Source organism: Bubalus bubalis, chromosome 11 (assembly GCF_019923935.1).
Source record: "Bubalus bubalis isolate 160015118507 breed Murrah chromosome 11, NDDB_SH_1, whole genome shotgun sequence".
Classification (NCBI taxonomy): domain Eukaryota; kingdom Metazoa; phylum Chordata; class Mammalia; order Artiodactyla; family Bovidae; genus Bubalus; species Bubalus bubalis.
In genome coordinates this window covers 13,398,371-13,418,580 of record NC_059167.1, presented here as the reverse complement: position 1 = coordinate 13,418,580, position 20,210 = coordinate 13,398,371, and the positions used below count along the sequence as shown (strand labels likewise).

General features: G+C 42.3%; 1 protein-coding gene across 5 annotated transcripts in view; it reads left to right on the top strand.

Annotated features, from left to right (window-relative positions):
- Nucleotides 1-20,210, top strand: part of NRXN3 (neurexin 3) — a 1,822,863-nt gene that overhangs the window by 485,374 nt on the left and 1,317,279 nt on the right. The window contains exon 8 of one of the 5 annotated variants that reach the window (XM_044924683.2): nt 17,335-17,636. In XM_044924683.2, coding sequence (XP_044780618.2) covers nt 17,335-17,636 — 302 coding nt within the window. Of the gene's footprint in view, nt 1-17,334; nt 17,637-20,210 lie in introns of those variants that run through there. The other 4 variants (XM_044924680.2, XM_045162012.1, XM_044924686.2 and 1 more) reach the window with 4 other exon arrangements.

Genomic DNA, 20,210 nt, shown 5'->3' with positions numbered 1-20,210 from the left:
TAAACAGCAGCAACAATGATTGGATACAATGAGGGCTTTGGGTAGATAATGCCAAATGTGAAAGGTGTGTAATCTGGTTATATTGGTAGGTCTGCTGTCTTGCCATAGAAACCAGCAGGAGATGAATAAAACTTAGCTAGCTTGAGAGAGTCATCAAAGAGGGTTCCTATCCAAACTGGCTACTCCTGATCTCAGGAGAAGGACTTTTATATAAAACCTGACTTTTTTTTTTAATTGAAGTATAGTCGGTGTATAGTATTACATCCATTATGGGCATACAGTATAGTGATTTATAATTCTTAAAGGTTATGCTCCACTTAGTTATTGTAAAATATTGGCTGTGTTCCCTGTTGTGTATAATATATCCTTGTAGCTTATTTTATACATAATTGTTTGTATCCCTTACCCATCACCCCAAAATTGTCCCTCTTTAGTTCCCTCTCCCCACTGGTAACCACTCGTTTGTCCTGTACATCTGTGAGTCAGCTTCTTTTAAAAAAAGATTTATTTATTATTTGGCTCCGCTGGGTCTTAGTTGGGATACTCAAATCTTTGATCTTCATTATCGCATGTGGTATGTCTAGCTGTGGTATGTGAGATCTGCTGCTGCTGCTAAGTCGCTTCAGTCGTGTCCAACTCTGTGCGACCCCATAGACAGCAGCCCATTAGGCTTCTCTGTCCCTGGGATTCTCCAGGGCAAGAACACTGGAGTGGGTTGCCATTTCCTTCTCCAATGCATGAAAGTGAAAAGTGAAAGTGAAGTCACTCAGTCGTGTCTGACTCTATCGACCCCATGGACTGCAGCCTACCAGGCTCCTCCATCCATGGGATTTTCCAGGCAAAAGTACTGGAGTGGGGTGCCATTGCCTTCTCTGATGTGAGATCTAGTAGGGATCAAATCCAGGACCCTTACACTGGGAGCGCAGAATCTTAGCTGCTGAACCACCAGGGAAGTTCCTATAATCACTAATTTGTTGTATTTTTTAGATTCTACAAATAAGTGATGCCTTACAATTTGTCTGACTTATTTTACTTTAGCATAATGCCCTCTAAGTCCATCCATGTTGTTGCAGATGGGAAAATTTCATTCTTTTTTTTTTATGACTGAGTAATATTTATGTGTGTATATAAATATGTGTGTGTGTGTGAATATATATACACACTTAGCAATGTAAGTATTTCTAAGTCCCTTCAATCATGTCTGACTCTGTGAGACCCCATGGACTAGCCCCCCAGGTTCCTCTGTCCATGGGATTCTCCAGATAAGAACACTGGAGTGGGTTGCATTTCCTTCTCCATATTTGTGTGTGTACATATGTATGTACACACACACAGCATTCCATATTTTGGCAGTTGTAAATAATGCTGCTATGAACTTTGGGGTTCATGTATCTTTTTGTATTAGAGTTTTTAGGTTTTTTAGATATGTATGCAGGAGAGGAATCACTGAGTCATGGTAGTTCTGTTTTTAATTTTTTGAGAAACTGCCATACTGTACAAAACCTAACTCTTGTTGCAGTAGAGGAAGCAATGAGACTGAAGTTAGACCCAAGTCTACCTTCATTCTAAATGCCTTTCTTGTCAATTATTGTTATTCTACTTGGATAGCCTCGAGTCTGTGAACCTCAGGCCCCCCTTTGAAAACTGAAAATAATAGTACCTGAATAGATTATTGTGAAGATTGTATTAAATGTCATGTGCATAACAGTTAAACCAGAGCTAAAGCCCCTGAAACACAGTAAGCTTCAAAAATGGTAGTTGTCTTCATCACCATCATTAAAACCATCACGTTCAACTCAGGGCCTATGGACATCTTCTTGTATTTACACAGTGATAATGCCTATTCTCTAAGGCATCGTAGGATTGTAAAAACAATATTTGTAAAGGGACTCTCACTATTCCAGGCACATCGTAGAGGAGCAGTTGAGTTATAGGTTCTTTCCTTCTCCTGTCTTTGATGCCATCATGCTTTTCTATTTCATTTGACGGTGGGGCACTATTGCTCTTTTGTAAAGTGGTCCAGTGTCATTGCGGAGAAGGCAATGGCACCCCACTCCAGTATTGTTGCCTGGAAAATCCCATGGACAGAGGAGCCTGATAGGCTACAGTCCTTCGGGTCGCTAAGAGTTGGACATGACTGAGAGACTTCACTTTCACTTTTCACGTTCATGCACTGGAGAAGGAAATGGCAACCCACTCCAGTGTTCTTGCCTGGAGAATCCCAGGGACGGAGGAGCCTGGTGGGCTGCCATCTCTGGGGTCGCACAGAGTCGGACAGGACTGAAGTGACTTAGCAGCAGCAGCAGCCAGTGTCATTGAGGGGTGGTCCAGAGGCCCCCATTGCTTGGGAACCCATGGTTAATTCTGAATCTGTGGACTGCAGGATATTTTGATGGTAATTTAAATTGTGATAATGACGTTCTGCTGTCTGCCTTAGTCCCGTGTTGATTTTAGTTGATGTAGTCCATCTGTCATGAGAGGATCACTCCTGAAGAGAGATAAGACCACACTTCTGGGCCTTTAAATCACAGAATGAGATTCAATCAGCTTCCTCTCAGCCTTCAATTGCCACCATATCCAGATGCATCTTTGCTGATAGCTGTGTATGGGTGTCACCATGTCTGGCAGGAATGAGCCAGCAGTTCTACTTGGTTTTTAGTGTTTTTTTTGAGTCTTGGATGGTGTTTCTATATGTCTTAAGTTTCCTCGCTTTCCATTATTCTGAGTCATTCACTTAAAAATTGTGGTCAGAAGCCTTGATCAACTGGGGATAATATGCAAATATGTCTGGGATAGCCTGTGTAGCCTCTTCATATCATAGTTGGATATCTACATCATTCCTGATTGTATCACAACCCATGGACAAAAGATGCCATTGACAAATCTTACCCATTAATTAATGTCTGAAGAGGATTGCCGTTTTGGTTTTATTGACATCATGTTGTTTAGTCACTAAGTCATGTCTGACTCTTTGAGAACCCATGGGTTGTAGCCCACCAGGCTCCTCTGTCTGCGGGGTTTGCCAGGCAAGAATACTGGGATGGGTTGCCATTTCCATCTCTTGGGGATCTTCCCACCCCAGGGATCAAACCTGCATCTCCTGCATTGCAGGCAGATTGTTTACTGCTGAGCCACCTGGGAAGTCCTTTTATCCATATCATGGGAACTGTAAATATCCGTCATAAATGGCTACACAAGAAAACTAAACCAATTCGAGCATCTCTTTCAGAGTCTTATAATCTCAATTTTGTGTGCCCTTTCTAATAACAAGTCAAATAATTTTTCCCTCTCTGTGAAACTTGAGCACACTTCTGACTGTACCCTCTGGAGTCAGTGTCCAGCTGTTTGGCCCTGGAGCTTCAGTGAGCTTGCTGAAGTGATACAGCATCTGTAAATGGTTTATGAATCATCTGACTTAGAAGGAGGGTTGCTATTTTAGATTCAGTGCATCAGAAGGGGATTTCCTTTTTATGCCTTCATAATTAAGGACTTTTTTTTTTTTAGCATTTATGTATTTGCAGTGTTTCAAATTTAGAGAATTCTTACAATTTTCTCTATCATTCTACTGATCTGTATTCATATCCCAGGGTATGTGGTTAATACATCTAAATGTTGAAAATCTACCCTTGTTGAGCAGATAGAGGTTACTATGAAAGCTGCAGAAGGATGCTTTACCAAATTAGATAATGTATGTGAAAGTGGCTTGGAATATGTGACAGAGTGTGCAAGTGTGTGTTTGTGTGTGTGCACGTGTGTGCATGTGCACACACACACATACACATGTATTTAAATTAATAGTTCATCTCCCACAGGAATACTGTTGACAGAGGCCTTTGCAAAATATTCCCAACCCTCAGCAGGAGACAGCATGATCTAAAGGAAAGCACACAGTGCTTAGAGGTTGACCTTGGCGTGTATTTTGAATCTGCTTCGTACTAGCCATAGTGTTGTACATGTATTTCACCCCTTGTGAATCTCAGTTTTATCATCTGTGAAATGGGGCTAATAAAACTTTATTTTACAGGGCTTCTATGAGAGTTAGATAAGAAACATACCAAGTATTCCAATGGAAAGGCTCTCCTTCCGGATGACATATGAACCCACAGAAGTGTTATTTCCATTAATAATACTTTGGTTCTGGTGGTTAGTGTTTTGAATTCTTGTAGCTCCAATCACCAAAAAAGTCTTGGTCAATTCTGGTCAGATACTACGTGTGTAGTGTTAGTTTATTTAGACTCTCTCTGTGTTAAAGCCTGGACCGTAATACAAATTCAATAAATATTAATACCTGTCCTTTTTACACGATGGCAAAAAAAAAAATTATACCTGTTAAAAAAGCTCTACTAATAATCTGAGGTGAAGAAATGATGCAAATGAAATAAGCACTTTATTCGAGTTCTATTTAGTTCAATTTATAATTGAATTTACAGTCACTAAAGATTTTCTCCTTTATTTAGGTTTCCTGAATTAAGTAGCTGATTTGTAAGTCTGCCTGCATTTTAGAGAACTTTCCCTCTCCACCCCCTTTCAGCATACCCCATCCTCATCCACCTTCAGGTTCACTGAAAACTAAACCCTTTTGTCAGTTACACTGGACCCTGAGCATCATCTGTCCCTTCCTGAGAGTCCTGGCGTGGGACAGTTTTCATTTTTGTCAGGATCAGACCCCATCTCCTACTGGCACCGTTATTCCTACAGGAGGAAAAGGAAATGCACACTTCATCATAAAAGAAGATGCAGCCCATGTCTCCAGGATTTGTACCTCTGCATTGGCATATTTCCACAGTTTGTGTCTCTGAACGGGGTTTTAATCACCTTGGCTTGAGTGCTCAGCACTGAAAGCTTTAAGAGTACTGCAGAAATGGTAGATTAGCCACATTTAGCAAAATAGAAAGTTTTCATTGTGCCATAAAAAGCCTTATTGATCTTGTGCAGGCATTGACTCCAGGGCCTTTTAACCAGCCGTTCCGTCTAGACTTGCAGGCTAGTGCCCCCAGTGCTAACAAAGGAGGGCTGGGCTGCCTGCTGCCCTGGAAGGCCAAAGGGGTGGGCAAGGATTCAGGTTTCTCAGTGGGGATTTTCTTAAAGAACTAGAGTGATTTTATTCTGTCGTTGGGAGGCCTGTGCGGAGACTTGTCCCCTAGATCCCAGCTGGCTTTCTCTACCCCCAGCATTGGCTGCGGGGCCGTCACCTGGCGGTAAACACAGGTGTCTTCTCTCCCCTCACTTCCATCAGCTTTTCCCCTTTTTCCTCCTAAGAAGCCAGGCTGAACCCTGGGATGTTGGGGCACTTTGCAGTGGGTCTTCAGGAGTGGGCAAGGCAGGAGAAGAACCGGTTACTTTAGCATTGCTGTGATCAGTTCAACTTCATTTCAATTCAGTCTTCATTTAACACATTTTGGGGTACATGGGAGATTTTGAAAAGCTATGAATATCTGCCACTCAGAAAGATACTGTGGAGGAGTTGACATCTACCTGTAAATAGCCAAAGGATTGTTCGAGATTTATCTGGTGATTTAGGTATTTTATCAGAATCATCTGCAGGGATTTAACTTTAAAAAAATGAATGCTTATATTTCAAACATAAAAGAGAACAGACCCTGTCGTAGGGGATATTATAAACATTGGCTTAGTTATCGCCCATATGGAACAAATCTTAATGTTTTGCCATTTTTGCTTTATGTCCTTTCATAATGACAATCCTGCTGAATATCTCCCTGTTTCCCTTTCTTCTCTCCCTCCCCAGAAGTAAACGCTATGTGGAATTGGTGGGTAGATTTTTTTCTATTTTTGTTGCCTATGAATAGTGCTGTAATATATAATGATTAGTGATCATTATGTGTGGGTATGTGTGCATAAATCAGTGGAAGTAAAATTTATTGGCTACACACAGTTTATACTCATTATTTTCTGTTTATCCTGGGCGGAATGAAGGAAATATTTGGTAAAAGTCTTTAATACCTTGTATTGATTCATTCTTCCCTGTTGATCACCCAAATGAAGCTTGGCAGTCTCTCAGTATCCTTGAGTCATTTTGGACTAGTAACCATTTGAGCTCCTGAAATGTCTGTAGGAAATTTCACATAACACCAAATCATCTTGTTTTGTTTTGTTTTTTGTTTGTTTGTTTTGTTTTTTGATATTTAAAGGTGGAAAAATTCACCAACAAGATGATTTAGATGTAGACTTATTAAGGTAGGAAATAGATTAAATCGTCTTCCAAGGTTTCCTCTGACGCTACAGTGATGATTTATTATGGAGGACTTTTTACTTGTTTTCATCTTGAATGAAAAGAGAAATTTTACAGAAGTATTTTAAAATTCCATGTGAACTTAAAAACCCATGTATTGCTTCTACATATCTTAATGTCTGTTTGAATTTTCCCAAATTCTGTGAACTTATGTGGCATTTATATTCCTTCCTGAACATTATGTGTGAATACAGTGAGTATTTAATTTAGTTAGAAATTAGGGTTAGTACCATTGTTTTAAAAAAATCATTTTAGATGATCTGCTTCCTGTTCTAGGATCATTCTGGATGCATTTCATTGTTATTAATTTTGTTTTTGTCAAAATTACAGTCTTCCATCCTCTTCTTTCCTCCTCTGTGTCCCTAGTAATTTTCTTTGTCCTCATCAACTCTGTAGAATATAGTCTCACAATGAGATGTTAGGTACTCTGTACAATTGCCTTAGTTGTTGTGGAACTTTGATAAAAGATGCTAGTTAAAAAAAATAAACATGCAGATTATTCTTTGAGGGCTGGGCCAAGGGTGAATGCTTATGTAGCTCTGTGGATGTGTGTGCTTTCTGTATTTTTTTATTCAAAAACATCAAAACTCAATCTAAAATTTGTCTTCAAGTTTGTGACCCTGGTTAAATTTTTACCATTCTATTCACCCATATCCTCGGTGTAAGTTCAAGAAACGCATCTGAGTAACACAGTGGCACAGAGCTGGCTTTAGTATTATTGATATAATCATTATATTTACTTATCATTGCCTTCATGCAGTTCCAGGTATGTCTGTTATCTTTGAAATCGGAGTGTGAAAGCAGTCCAGGCACTGGTTATCTGAGGTGACAACCGGCAACCATAGTGTCCTGAATTCATTGAGGAATAGACACAAGAGGGACGCTGGCAGTCAGGTCAAGGATCCAGACATTAGTTCCAGTGCTGGGAGAGCTGGGTTAAAGAATGTGGCTTTGATCTGCAGTCCTACTGGGCCTCCTGGTAATTTTCCCCCTGAATTAAACTCAATCGCTCAGCCATAGGTTGAAGAGTTAGAAAACCCCAGGCCTTCTCAAGTAGGGGCAGAGTCTACCTTGATAGATTTCACTGCGTGGGGGAGCCTAGAGGAGAATGCATGATTATCTTAGGAGGGGCAGAGCTGAAGGAGAGAGAGAGAAGTCATATGGAAATAGTGACCACCGAATTAAGAAATATGGATCTATGGGCGTCAGACCGAGCAGACGATTGACTTCTCTCCTTGGAGGATTTGAATGGGTAAAGGAGAGAAGGCCCATGTGTCATTCCAAATGACTGCCTTCTGGAGAGTTGGGGGGAGGGGGGATGCTTTCCTGAAGGCATGGGACAGGAAAATGGAGTTCCCTCTACAAGAGAGAGTGTGTTGTTGTGTTCAATGATGGTCTGACCCACAATTAAAATGAGAAGCCGGTAGTGAAAGAAGTGTAAATACAGTTTAACTCATGTAGATCTGGTGGTTATGGGAAATATAAGACACAACATATCACATAAATTATTATCAGTGGGCGGCCGGCAGGGAGATGCAACACAATTGCTTCAGGCCAGGGCCCCTCAGTCATCTCATTCTCTCTTGGCAGTGTCTCCAGGATTCCTCTTTACCTTTCTAGGTGTTAGTCCATCCACTGGACCTGTTGATGCAACAGAGCTGAAGCTCTCCTCTGCCGGTTCTCCATCCCCGTGCTCCAGGAATATGACTCATAAGGTTCCTGCCTGCACCTTGAGCCTCATGTGCCTGCTGCTCTACCCACACTGAATTTCTCACCATCCCCTGGGCACCCCATGCTTTTCTAATAATCCTACCAGTGAATGCATTGTTTCTTTTTTTTTTTTGCTTTTTTTTTTTTTAATTTTATTTTATTTTTAAACTTTACATAACTGTATTAGTTTTGCCAAATATCAAAATGAATCCACCACAGGTATATATGTGTTCCCCATCCTGAACCCTCCTCCCTCCTCCCTCCCCATTCCATCCCTCTGGGTCGTCCCAGTGCACCAGCCCCAAGCATCCAGTATCGTGCATCGAACCTGGACTGGCAACTCATTTCATACATGATATTTTACATGTTTCAATGCCATTCTCCCAAATCTTCCCACCCTCTCCCTCTCCCACAGAGTCCATAAGACTGTTCTATACATCAGTGTCTCTTTTGCTGTCTCGTACACAGGGTTATTGTTACCATCTTTCTGAATTCCATATATATGCGTTAGTATACTGTATTGGTGTTTTTCTTTCTGGCTTACTTCATCTGTATAATAGGCTCCAGTTTCATCCACCTCATTAGAACTGATTCAAATGTATTCTTTTTAATGGCTGAGTAATACTCCATTGTGTATATGTACCACAGCTTTCTTATCCATTCATCTGCTGATGGACATCTAGGTTGCTTCCATGTCCTGGCTATTATAAACATTGTTTCTTTTAAGTAGAACGTCATCCCTTCTTTTGTATGGTGAACTCTTACTCATACGTGGAGGCCCATATCACCTCTTAAATGTTTACAACACTTGTAATCACTTTTTTATATGTGCATTATCAACAACAACAGCAACAGCTAATGTATCTAGGGCTGGGACCTGGGCCAGGAACTTTATCTGATTCATGTCTCACAGTGAATCTATGAAATATGTACTGTGGTTTTTCTCATTCTGTAGACTAGGAAAGTAGGAATTAGAGAAGTTAAGTAGTTAGCTGAGGTTCCACAGAGTTAGGTAAATTTCAGGGTTGGCTGTAAAACCCAGGTCTGTCCATTTCAAAGCCTTATTTTTATATTCCATGTTATCAAGTCCACAGTTCCCCTGCACTCCGAGCTACAGGAGGGTGCCCTGTGTAATGTGGGTCCTTGACAGGGTCTGGCATTCTAGTTTCTTCAGCTTTATAATTTCTTTTCAGTAAAATGGAGGTGAATTATTCCTATTCACATGGTACCTCACCTGATGCATAGTAGGTACCTGGAAATACTTATTCCTTGAATGAATAAACAGAAAATTTAGCTTTTATTATAATACAGTTGAGAGGTATGCGGTCTTCAGGATGCCGTTAGCTTTCTAGTGATTTCAGTGAAGTGTGATTTTCCAGGTCATTCTTTTGTAGACTCGACGCAGCTCCCCTCACCAGGATCCTGGCTGTTTATTTTCCAAGTGACAACTTGATTTACTATTTTCCTTCTCATCACTTTCAAGGAGCATCTGCAGGCTAGTAAGTGACCCAGGCAGCGTGGAAAAGTCCATTTATTTCTCTGCTGTATCTCTCCTACAGAGTCTGTGGATTAGGATTAGAAATGGCCTCAGGAGGCCAGGTTTCCCATGTGTGTGTTCTTTTGTAGTGCAGGATTGCTCATAACGACACAGTTTTCTGTCTGCTGGTGCGCTCTGCTTTTAAAATACCTGTTTGGGGGGTGTGGCAGGTAAAGGATCCATCGTTTGTCCTTGGTGGATGGCTCTGCAGTGTGGTCCATGCAAATGTTTTGGTTGGCCCTAAAATGCATTGTAAGGGAAATGGGACTGGAAGAAGCAAGAGGGAAGTCACTTGTGCAGTCCTTGTTTTCTTTCTTACTCAGTATGTTCCTTCCCTCATTCTAGCAGGAGATGTCCTTGGGTGATGTCTAACAGAATTCCCTCTGGGAAGATTTCTGCTTTTCCCTCATTTTTGCAGATATGGTCCTCTCATAGCCCAACCGCTAACTTGGGTGTCTACACATAGCTTGTAAGAAGCCCTTAGAGGTGGAAGTTGTTCTGTATGTTGGATGCTTAGCAGGTTGCATGGAAAACAGAATTGTGTGTGAACAGACTCAAACCCATCCACCTTAACTTGTTCCTTTGCCAGCAAATGACTCAGATGGGCGTTTTCCCTCAGGGTGACTTTCAGATGGAGTGGAGATGCAGCCCCTATAGTAACGAGTAGAACGGTTGTGGAATCGTGGCCTTCTCAAAAAGTTTATTTCTGCTTTCTGTACCCCCTGTCTTGGGCTCGTGCATCTCCCATCCTCCTTAGGGCTTCTTCCCTTGGGTAGAATTGGGTGATGTGTTAGTTTCCAAAATAAGACCCTGAAACCTCTCATTGCAACTGCACCCATGGAGGAAGGACAAAACCCTGCTGAATCTGTGGATCAGAGGAACAGAGTCAGCATGTCAGCCTCAGGACCACCTCCCTTTGTCTTCCAGGGAGGGCAGCAGTAGCTCATATTGTGTTTTGTGGCTCATTAGCTCCAGGGTGGGCCAGGCCAGAATTGCCAGCTGGGGTTATCTTTGCATCAGTGCAGAATAAAGTACCATGCTGCTGCGGAGGCCTATTGAAGGATGAAGAATTCAAAGATGAGAGTAGTGTTTTGTTTGTTTGTTTGTTTTTTTAAAAACATTTTATTTTGGGGTACAACTGATAAATAATGTTGCAATAGTTTCAGCTGAACAGCAAAGGGACTCAGACATACATATATCTGTATCCATTCTTCCCCCCAAACTCCCCTCCTGCCGTCCAGGCTACCACATACCATTGAGCAGAGTTCCATGGCCATACAGTAGGACCTTGTTGGGTATCCATATTAAAATATAGCAGTGTGTACGTGTCCATCCCAAACTCCCTGACTATCCATTTCCCCCATCCTTCCCCCACCCCCAAGCAATCATTGTGAGTCTGTTTCTGTTTAGTAAGTTCCTTTGTATAATTTCATTTTAGATTCCACATATAAGGGATGCCATACAATATTTCTCCTCCTCCATCTGACTTATTTCACTCAGTATGACACTCTCTAGGTCCACCCATGTTTCTGCAAATGACATTATTTTATTCTTTTTTAATAGCTGCATAATATTCCATTGCATATATATGTACCACATCTTCACCTATTCCTCTGTCAGTGGACACCTAGGCTGCATCCTTGTCTTGACTATTGTAAACAGTGCTTCAGTGAACACTGAAAAGTGACATTGAAGGCGCTCAGTTGTGTCCAACTCTTTGGGACCCCATGGACTGTAGCCCTGCCAGGCTCCTCTGTCTGTGGGATTTTCCAAGCAAGAATACTGGAGTGGGTTGCCATTTCCTTCTCCAGGGGATCTTCCTGACCCAGGGATTGAACCCTGGTCTCCTGCACTGCAGGCAGATGCTTTACCCTCCGAGCCACCAGGGAAGCCCTTCCTGGTGAACACTGGGGTGCAGGTAAAAGAGGAGAACAGTTTTGCCTGTGTCTCTGGAATCTGTCCTCAGAAAGCTGGCTTCTGCTTCCTTTTCTGGAACTAGCAGGTGTTCTGCTCGGGCCCAGAATGCTGCCCCAGAGGGGTTGGCATTCTAACAGGCTCTCCTAAGTGGTATCTAAACATTCCATTTCTAAGGCTCTTTCTCTGATGAGGGTGAAGAGTGTGATCTTGGTCTGGCTTTTTCCCACCTGCTCCTACAGGGGATTTTGAGTTGAGCTGGCCCCACTCCCAGATCCCCTGCTTGGGCTCCTGCTGCCTGAGTGGGTGCTCACCTGTCATTGTCAGTGGTTTTTCCTTTTGACAGAAGGGACTCCATGCAGTTTCAAGACATCAGATACAGGGTCAGGCACATTCTCCTCTGGGAATTTGAATTCCTGGCGAGGGTGGTAGTGGCCTATGTGCAAAAGTGATGGAATGAGAATCAGAGTTCTGAGGTTTTGGAACTGCTCTAAATGCTTCCAGGTGCCTTGGATAACCTACGTGAACTGTGTGTCCCTCTTCCTTGCATTGGTGTACTCATAGCCAAGCAACCTCACAGACTGTTGAAGGAACACAAAGGATGATTAAGAAAGCATTTGGGAATATATAATATTTTTAAAAATGGTGAATAGAATCCCCCTTTACCCATTCCTGGGTTTCCCTGGTGGCTCAGTTGATAAATAATCCACCTGCAATGCAGGAGAGCTGAGTTTGATCCCTGGGTTGGGAAGATCCCCTGGAGAAGGGAATGGCAACCCACTCCAGTACTCTTGTCTGGAGAATTCCACAGACACAGGAGCCTGGTGGGCTACAGTTCATGGGCTCACGAAGAATCGAACATGGCTGAGCAACACACTTTCAGTTTTCACTTTCCATTCCTGACCTGTTCTCACCTGAGCCCTTTCTTGCCTAGTGCTGTGTCCTTGTCCTCAAATTTTAACCTCTGGCCCTTGGCTTTCCATGGCTGCATTTGGATCTAATGTAGCCAAACTTTGGCTTCTTCCTATGGTCTCCAGGTTTTTAGAATCTCTGTCTCTCAAGTCCTTAGGCTGTCCCTTCTAGGAACTTTTGCTTCCTTTCTTATCCAGTGAAATGCAAACCCCACTAGGCTGTATCAACATTTGGGCTGAAGCAGTTTCAGGCACCCCCGGGAAGAGTAGTTCAAATGTGTTTTCTTATTTTCACTGGACCCTCTGCCTTCAGCTCTCATTTCTTTCCAGTTCACTCTCAACCCAACAGAAGCTGGATTGCATAATCTTAAATTTAAAAAAAAATGCAAATCAGACCCTCCATCCTCTCAGTAAAGTTAGGCATTGGTTCCTCAGGACCTTTAGAATAAAGTTCCTATTTCTTAATCTCACAGCCTAAGACATCAAGCTATCAGTAACAACAGGCCCAATTCAAGAGAGAGATGTATTTCTTTATACTTCTTAAGTTCCACAGTAAAAAAAAAAAAAAGACTATTTTAATCTATTTTGGAATTTCTCAGAGAAATAGTTATTGATATATAAGTCAGTAGTTGGATTTTTTGGGGGGGAGAGAGAGGAAAACAGAGCTGAGTAAATGCCTATTAATGCTGTGTATATATCAGTCCTTGGATTAATAAGTCATTTGAAAGATCAGTGCTTTATATGTCTATACAAACTGATTCAAAACCTCGAGTTATACTTACCTTGATTGCATCTAGTGTTTAATCAATTGGACACTTTCAAGTAATGGCAAACAATTTGTTGTCATACAGGGTTGAGCTCTGCTTTTCATGCAGTGAGAGTAACATTTTTATTTTAACACTTATGCAATTGATTGTCAACTTTGGAGTGATATAATCTAAATGAATCTACACAGTCCATTAGCCATTTCAGCACCTGCCCTCTTGCCAAGCTGTAGCTTTACGCTAAGCCGTTGTATGCTGTGTTACATAATCCCTGCATTCATTCTCTCTACCTTTTTAGCCTGAATACGAACAAGGTGACTGCATTGTCTCTTCAACCTCCTCCTTGGTGTAAACACTCACTATAGAAAGCAGATTTGGGGGCAGTATTAAATCTTTCTAATGGTGAGTTTGGAGAATTGAATTGGCTTAGAAACATGTTTGTCACTATTTGGCTTTGCATCCTTTAGTTATATTCACTATCAACTTAGTATGGTTTTCAAGGTGATAAGAAAGTGCTTGAGCTTTAGCCACTGGAAGGAAATTAAGACAGTTCGGGCTCCTAGGAGAAAAATGTCCGTTGTGAGAGTATAAAAGGAACAGTTTCTTCCAGGTCCTCAGGCTTTCTCCGGGCAAGCCCCTTGTTTTCTCTTTTAAAGACTGGGTCATGCACTGCCTATGCCTCTCCTTCCTGTGATGATAAAGGGGAAAGGAGCCTATGAATTAAAAATGATATGATTTTGCTTATCTAGAGTACGATTCAGGGAGTAGCTTTCAGTGGTCTACTCTTCATTGACACGTGAAGGAGATACACGACATCTCCTGCCTTCTCCAGCCCAGAGAAAGGGTTAAACTGGGGAAATTCATCATTGAATGAAGAGACTTAGAGGGTTGTGAACTGTTGCAGCAGTTTTCATTGTTGTCGTTGTTTAGTAGCTAAGTCCTGTCCAACTCTTTCTGGCCCTTCATGGTCTCTAGCCCACCAGGCTCCTCTGTCCATGGGATTTCCCAAGCAAGAACACTGGAGTGAGTTGCCATTTCCTTCTCCAGGGGATCTTCCCGACCCAGGGATTGAACCCACCTCTCTTACTTGGCAGGCTCTTTACCACTGAGCAGTTATTTACGAAGTAATATACTCTCAAGGATGCATAAAATCTTCATTGATGAATTTCATGGGTATTAGCATAAATATGTGTGTGGTTTGCATAGTTTTTTCTCTCATTGGTTTTATTTCTGATTTATTTACTGTGATGGCCTCTTAATGATGTCATTTTTCTCCTGTGGCCTTCTACATAAAATCAGCTCTTTAGTTTTAAATACACTGATTCCAGGAGGAAAAGAGAAATATTTCTTTTGGTGAGGAAGTGTGATTTACATGGGGGTAGGAGGAATAGGTCTCTGGCTTAGTTTATTCAAAATTTGGGATGGTTTGTAAATCAACACATGGCTCAGTGGAACCATTCCTTCCCTTTGAGCAGCAAAATAAGGGCAGGTGGTATATCCAGAATGAAGGGCGAAAGGAAACTGGTATTTGGAGAAAAGTTTAGAGGCAGCAGAAGCCCAGAGTAGGACAGACTGTCTCGTCTTGGGCAACTCACTTATTCCTGGTCGTCAGTTTCTACCTTAATAAAAAAAGAATGTTTTAAGTCAGGCCATCTCTAAAATCCTTTATAGCTCTAAAATTTATTATTTTGACAGACTCCATGGTCTAATTATGTGAAAAATATTAAGCGCCACATAGTATATTAAATAATATCCTGGGGCCTTGCTGTGCTGTGTCAGGCCTTTCCCCTTTGAAGGGTACTCGATGATTAATTGGGGCTTCTCTTTAGAAGCCCTCCTTTCCTTGCTCGTCTGTCTGAGTTCACTGGGCGCACGAGGTGTAACTTAGATGTTTGTAGAGACACCCACTACTGCAGCGGGTTGGGTGCTGAGGACAGGCGTTAGTAGCTGGTTCTGCGCACATCTGTTAGGAAGAGAGCTTAGCGGTGATAACTGCATTGGATTTGCCATCTTCTGCTGCAAATCAGGGTCACCTCCCGTCTACTGTACAAAAGAGCTTGTCCAGTTGAATTCTGACAAAACTATTTCTGCAGAAATGGGAAGAGAGCTAATGAAAGTAGGGCACTAGGGGATTGGATGGATGGACCCGTTTCAAACATGTAGTGCCAAATATCTACTCTGATTTTGGGGGAACTGATTTTGGTAAAATACATCTGGCATGGTACGTGCTGAGTAGTACTCACTACTTATATGTGTAAGCAACACCGCGGTCACTTAGAGTGGGACAAGTCCCTTTTGCTTATAGCAGTGCGTGTGCAAACAGAAATATGCAGGTGTATACGTATCCCTGAGGCCCTCTGGAAGATACAGGACACACTTAATCTCTGTTTTAATTCTTTGGAGTGTGACGTTGAGGTTTACGTTTTAATGATGTGGTGATGCTATGATGAACTTAATACTATATATTGGGTGGTCATCTCTCCACATTATGAGAGTGATGTTTATCTCATGATAAGAAAGTATTTATTTGATTTTCCTTAAGGAGCTTACCAAAGGCTATGATGGCTGATAAGGATTTGAGTTAAGGTGGATTGGCTTTGGTTAGGTATAGAAGGAAAAATAGAATTTCCTCAACTTTACTTTGTAGGCCCACCCCACCCCACCCCTCTTTAAAGGGAAACTGCATATCTAAATTTGTTTTATCGCTCATTTCCTTTTATCGAGAGGTACTTTTGACCAACCCTGATACGAAGTTGTTGTATAGTGGCTAAGTCGTATCCCATACTTTGCGAGCCCATGAACTGTAGCCTACCAGGGTCTCTGTCCATGGGATTTCCCAGGCAAGAATCCTGAAGCAGGTGGCCATTACCTTCTCCAGGGGATCTTCCCCACCCAGAGATCGAACTCTAGTCTCTTGCCTTGGTAGGCAGATTCTTTACCGCTGGGCCACCAGGGAAGCCATCTACTCTAAGTGGGGTTGCCTGACAAGAGGACAGATGGGAGTGTGCATGTGGAGTGTCTAAGTTATAAATCAACAAATAATTAAGTCAAATACTTTCTATCCTCTTGCCTTAAAAATAGATCCTCGAAACTACTCGGTTAAGTCTACAGGTGAACTACAGGTTCACATGTAGCATTTCCAGATTCCTGGGAGTTCTGCTTCGGGAAATATCAGCATAGGCAGAGCTCGCCCCTCTGGTTGGCTCTGTGGCCTTTTACACCTCCTCAGCTCCATCGCTGTCACAGGGGTCTGGTACAGATGCACGTGGGCTCCTCCACCCACATGGCCAAGGTCTGTGTAGACCTGTACAAATAGTCCCCAGGGCTAGTCCTCAGACCTTGGGGTATGTACACTGACAAGCATGATTTGCCTTCAGGAAATTGATCCAGGGAAGAGGCCTGCACAAACCCTGGGAACACACTTGGGGCTCTTTGGGTAGCAAATTATAGTCCCCCAGGGTCTAGAATATGATCTTGAAAGAGAGTCTGGGTCCCAGTGGGATACCATGTTAGCTCTGTGGACCCCTGGTCCTATGGGGAGATGTTGCATAGGACGGTCTGACCAGGCCATCTCAAAGACTTTCAGGGAGTGGTCCCTTGGAATAAAAGGGAGGCATTGCTGTCTAGTGTAAATCAAAGCATATTATCGAAGTCCATTCTGTTCCCTGTTCCTCATCTGCTCAGTCATTTCCTCAGGTTCAACCTCCTTTTTAGAAACCCAGTCCTGTTCCACTGGGTGCAGGACTGTACCATGGAAACCAAACTTAGCCATGTTACCAATGGAGAGAAATTAGAGCCAAATCTTTCAGGGTAATTGATTTTTATTTATTGGTCAATAAAAGGTACCTGGAGCTAAAGAATGCTCTGTCAGAACAGTTAATTATCCATTCTAAACCAGCCCTTTTACAGACATTTAAAAGCCGATATTGATGCAAAAGCAACAAAAGCCTCACTTTACTGTTTTGCATGAATTTTCCCTTTAGGTTTTTCTCTGGGAAAATTTGAAGGCAAGGCAGCAAGCCTTCCTGCATCATCATTTTAGTCTTCTGCCCTTGCGTGAACACACAGCTTCTCAGCTAGTTTCCCTGGTCCTTAGATACAAGCCTGTGGAAGAGGTGGACGGAGTGTTGTGCTGGCATCAGGCCCCTGGCAGGGCCAGTGCCCTGTACTTGTGTGTGTTCTCTTTGGTATTTGACTTGGCTCCTGCCAGTCAAGTGTTGACCGCTCTCCCCTTTTCTTTCCCTGCAGCTCGAGAGGAGAATGTGGCCACTTTCCGAGGCTCAGAGTACCTGTGCTACGACCTGTCTCAGAACCCGATCCAGAGCAGCAGTGATGAAATCACCCTGTCCTTTAAGACCTGGCAGCGGAATGGCCTTATCCTGCACACGGGCAAGTCGGCTGACTATGTCAACCTGGCTCTGAAGGATGGCGCGGTCTCCTTGGTCATTAACCTGGGGTCCGGGGCCTTTGAGGCCATTGTGGAGCCAGTGAATGGAAAATTCAATGACAACGCCTGGCACGATGTCAAAGTGACACGCAACCTCCGGCAGGTAATGGCTGAGGGCAGAGAGTGCCCGGAGGCTCCTCTTAGGGGGCTGGGGAGGGAGCGTGAAGTAGGTGATGGGCTAGGTTACATGGAGAAGGGTAGAGTACCATATGGGTGTGCATTTATCAACCTTTCTCCCAGCCTTTACAATTTCACAAGGATAATGATTAAAATATGTTTCTCCTCTTACTTCAATTCTCCATGTGCGCTTGTTATTTAAGAAAAAAAATTCAGTTGTATAGATAATAAAAGTTATAAATACTTTCCTTTTATTCTGCTTTCTTTTTTTTTATCATCTTCTTGATTACATTTGTACCTTGTATTATTGTTAAATTCAGTTAGGGACAGCATTTTATTTCTATAGCTTGGTAGATTTTCTTCCTTCTTTGAACGTATGTTTTGTTTTTTAAGTAAGTTAGCCATTACCACGATGCCATATTTTTAATTTCTTCCAGAGAAAGTCTTTCTTTTTCTTTTCCTTTTGATTTACCAGCCCCTCACCAATTTTTTTATTCTTTTCTTTTATTCTTTTGGTTGTTGTGTTTACCTCTAGCCTTGGAGTGAATTAGCTGGAATCTTTCTGAATTCCTTTGTTTCTCTGTTCCTCGCTGCTACTTTATTGCCCCTGTCTCTACCTCCGAGACTCTTCAGTTGACTAGGAGGCCTGGAAAGTGGAAGGACCCACATTAAAAAGTCAACTTTGGAGCAGCCTTTCCTGGTTCTGTACGTGCTTGAGAACTCCCATCGCTTGCTGAGGCTAAGCAGGCGGCTCCGTCAGGTGACAACACTCTCAGAAAACCTTAGCCAAGTGAGGTTGTTTTCTGTTTATAACTAATAATAATCAAACAACAGCAACAATAATAATATTTCACCAGCCCACATCAGGAAAAGATTAAAATCACTTCCTGTAAAAGTCAAGGTCTGTCCTGAGACTGCCTTTTCCAGCTTCTGTTTTCACTTGCTTTTTTTTCTTGTGAATTTGTCATTAAACCCGGTTGGACAGCATTTATCCTTTATTAATCAGAAAGCATTATGTAAATTTCAAGAAGGTGCTTATCAAATTTTCTTCTGCAGTATGATTGATTTAATGCCTTCTGTAAACATAAAGGCATAAGAAGTGACAGGTATTTGCATATGTTTTCTGTTTGATAAAACTGTAACTCCTTCATAATGCTAAATAAATGGAGAAGGCCCACCCACAGCAGAAACACACAATTTTCAAAACACCCATTTCTATACTTAAGCATGTCAAGGAAGCCCCAGGTTGGCTATTTTATTATATCTATGGTGCAGTTGCCAAATTGTAAGAGTTAGAGTCCCCAGACATCCTAATACACATAGATCGAACATTTTTAAATTACCATTTTATATTTCTCCTGCAAGGCCAAAGAATTCTATTGCTGACATTTTCTCTCATCATTCCTCACCTGCACTTATAGGAGAGACACACTCAGCTGCCAAGAGAGCCCAAGTAAAATGTCCATTCGCTAACATAAGGGCTTGAAATGTTTGAGTTGCAGAGTCTAGACCAAAAAGTAAAATATGACCATTTGTTGGTTTCCACTGGCCGGTACACAGTAACACCCTTCTGGCATCAGTCAGTGGAGGGGGAGATTTTCCTGTCCTGGGGAACAGAATCCGGTTGTATTCTCACCAGCTGCTCTGCTTCTATATCTCTCTCCCACCCCACATGCTTCCTTGCCATTCTAGAATGATTTCAAATAGCCAGAAAAGGTTCACTTTGATTTCTACTAAAAACACTTCTCTCAAATAGAGTTGGGCCCTAATTCAGTCCTTTACACTGAAATGGGGACAGACCAGACTGTGATTCAAATATGGGTTGTGCTGTTTGAGTCTCAGTAAGCAGAGGAAAGCCATGCTGGAGGGTTTCTCTTCCAAGTTCTGAGCCCCAGCTCCACTCTGTGCCCTTGGACAAGCCATTTAACCTTCCCACACCAATTTCCATTTGCGAGATGTTGATTATAACCCTCCCCAGCCATGTGTGGTAAATATGCAAAGCACCTTATGTTCCAGGAGGGTTATGAGCTCATCTGTGGTCTGGGTGCTAGACTCGCTGGGACACGCACATGATTTACAGGCCGAGCGTGCTGTCCGAAGGTGACTGCCTCTGTCTGTCCCTAAGGATGCAGCTAAGAAGAGCTCTCAAGACAAGGCTAGTGAGGCCCGAGGGTGTTGGGGGCATTTCTTGGCAGAGGGAGTATGAATCTTTTTGAGAAAGTGCACCTAAATTCAGACCTCGTTGAAATCTGGACTGAATTTGGCATCCAAATGCAATTTATTTAAAGAGGAAATACCTCAGAAAAGCAGAGTTGACTTTGCAAATAGAATCTTTTCAACCCTGAGTCATCTCTGATGATTATTTTTCCCATAAAATACACTTATAACAACTTTTTGAGTTCCCTAGGATACGTTTGAAGGAGTGGGAAGCCCTCGTCTATTTCAATTAAACTTAATCACTTCATGAATATTTGATAAGCTGATGGCAGCCATGTCTGCTTTTTTTGTAAGGGTGAATGGCTTCTGTGGTAAAGATTGACCTGAGGAAATTTTATTGGAA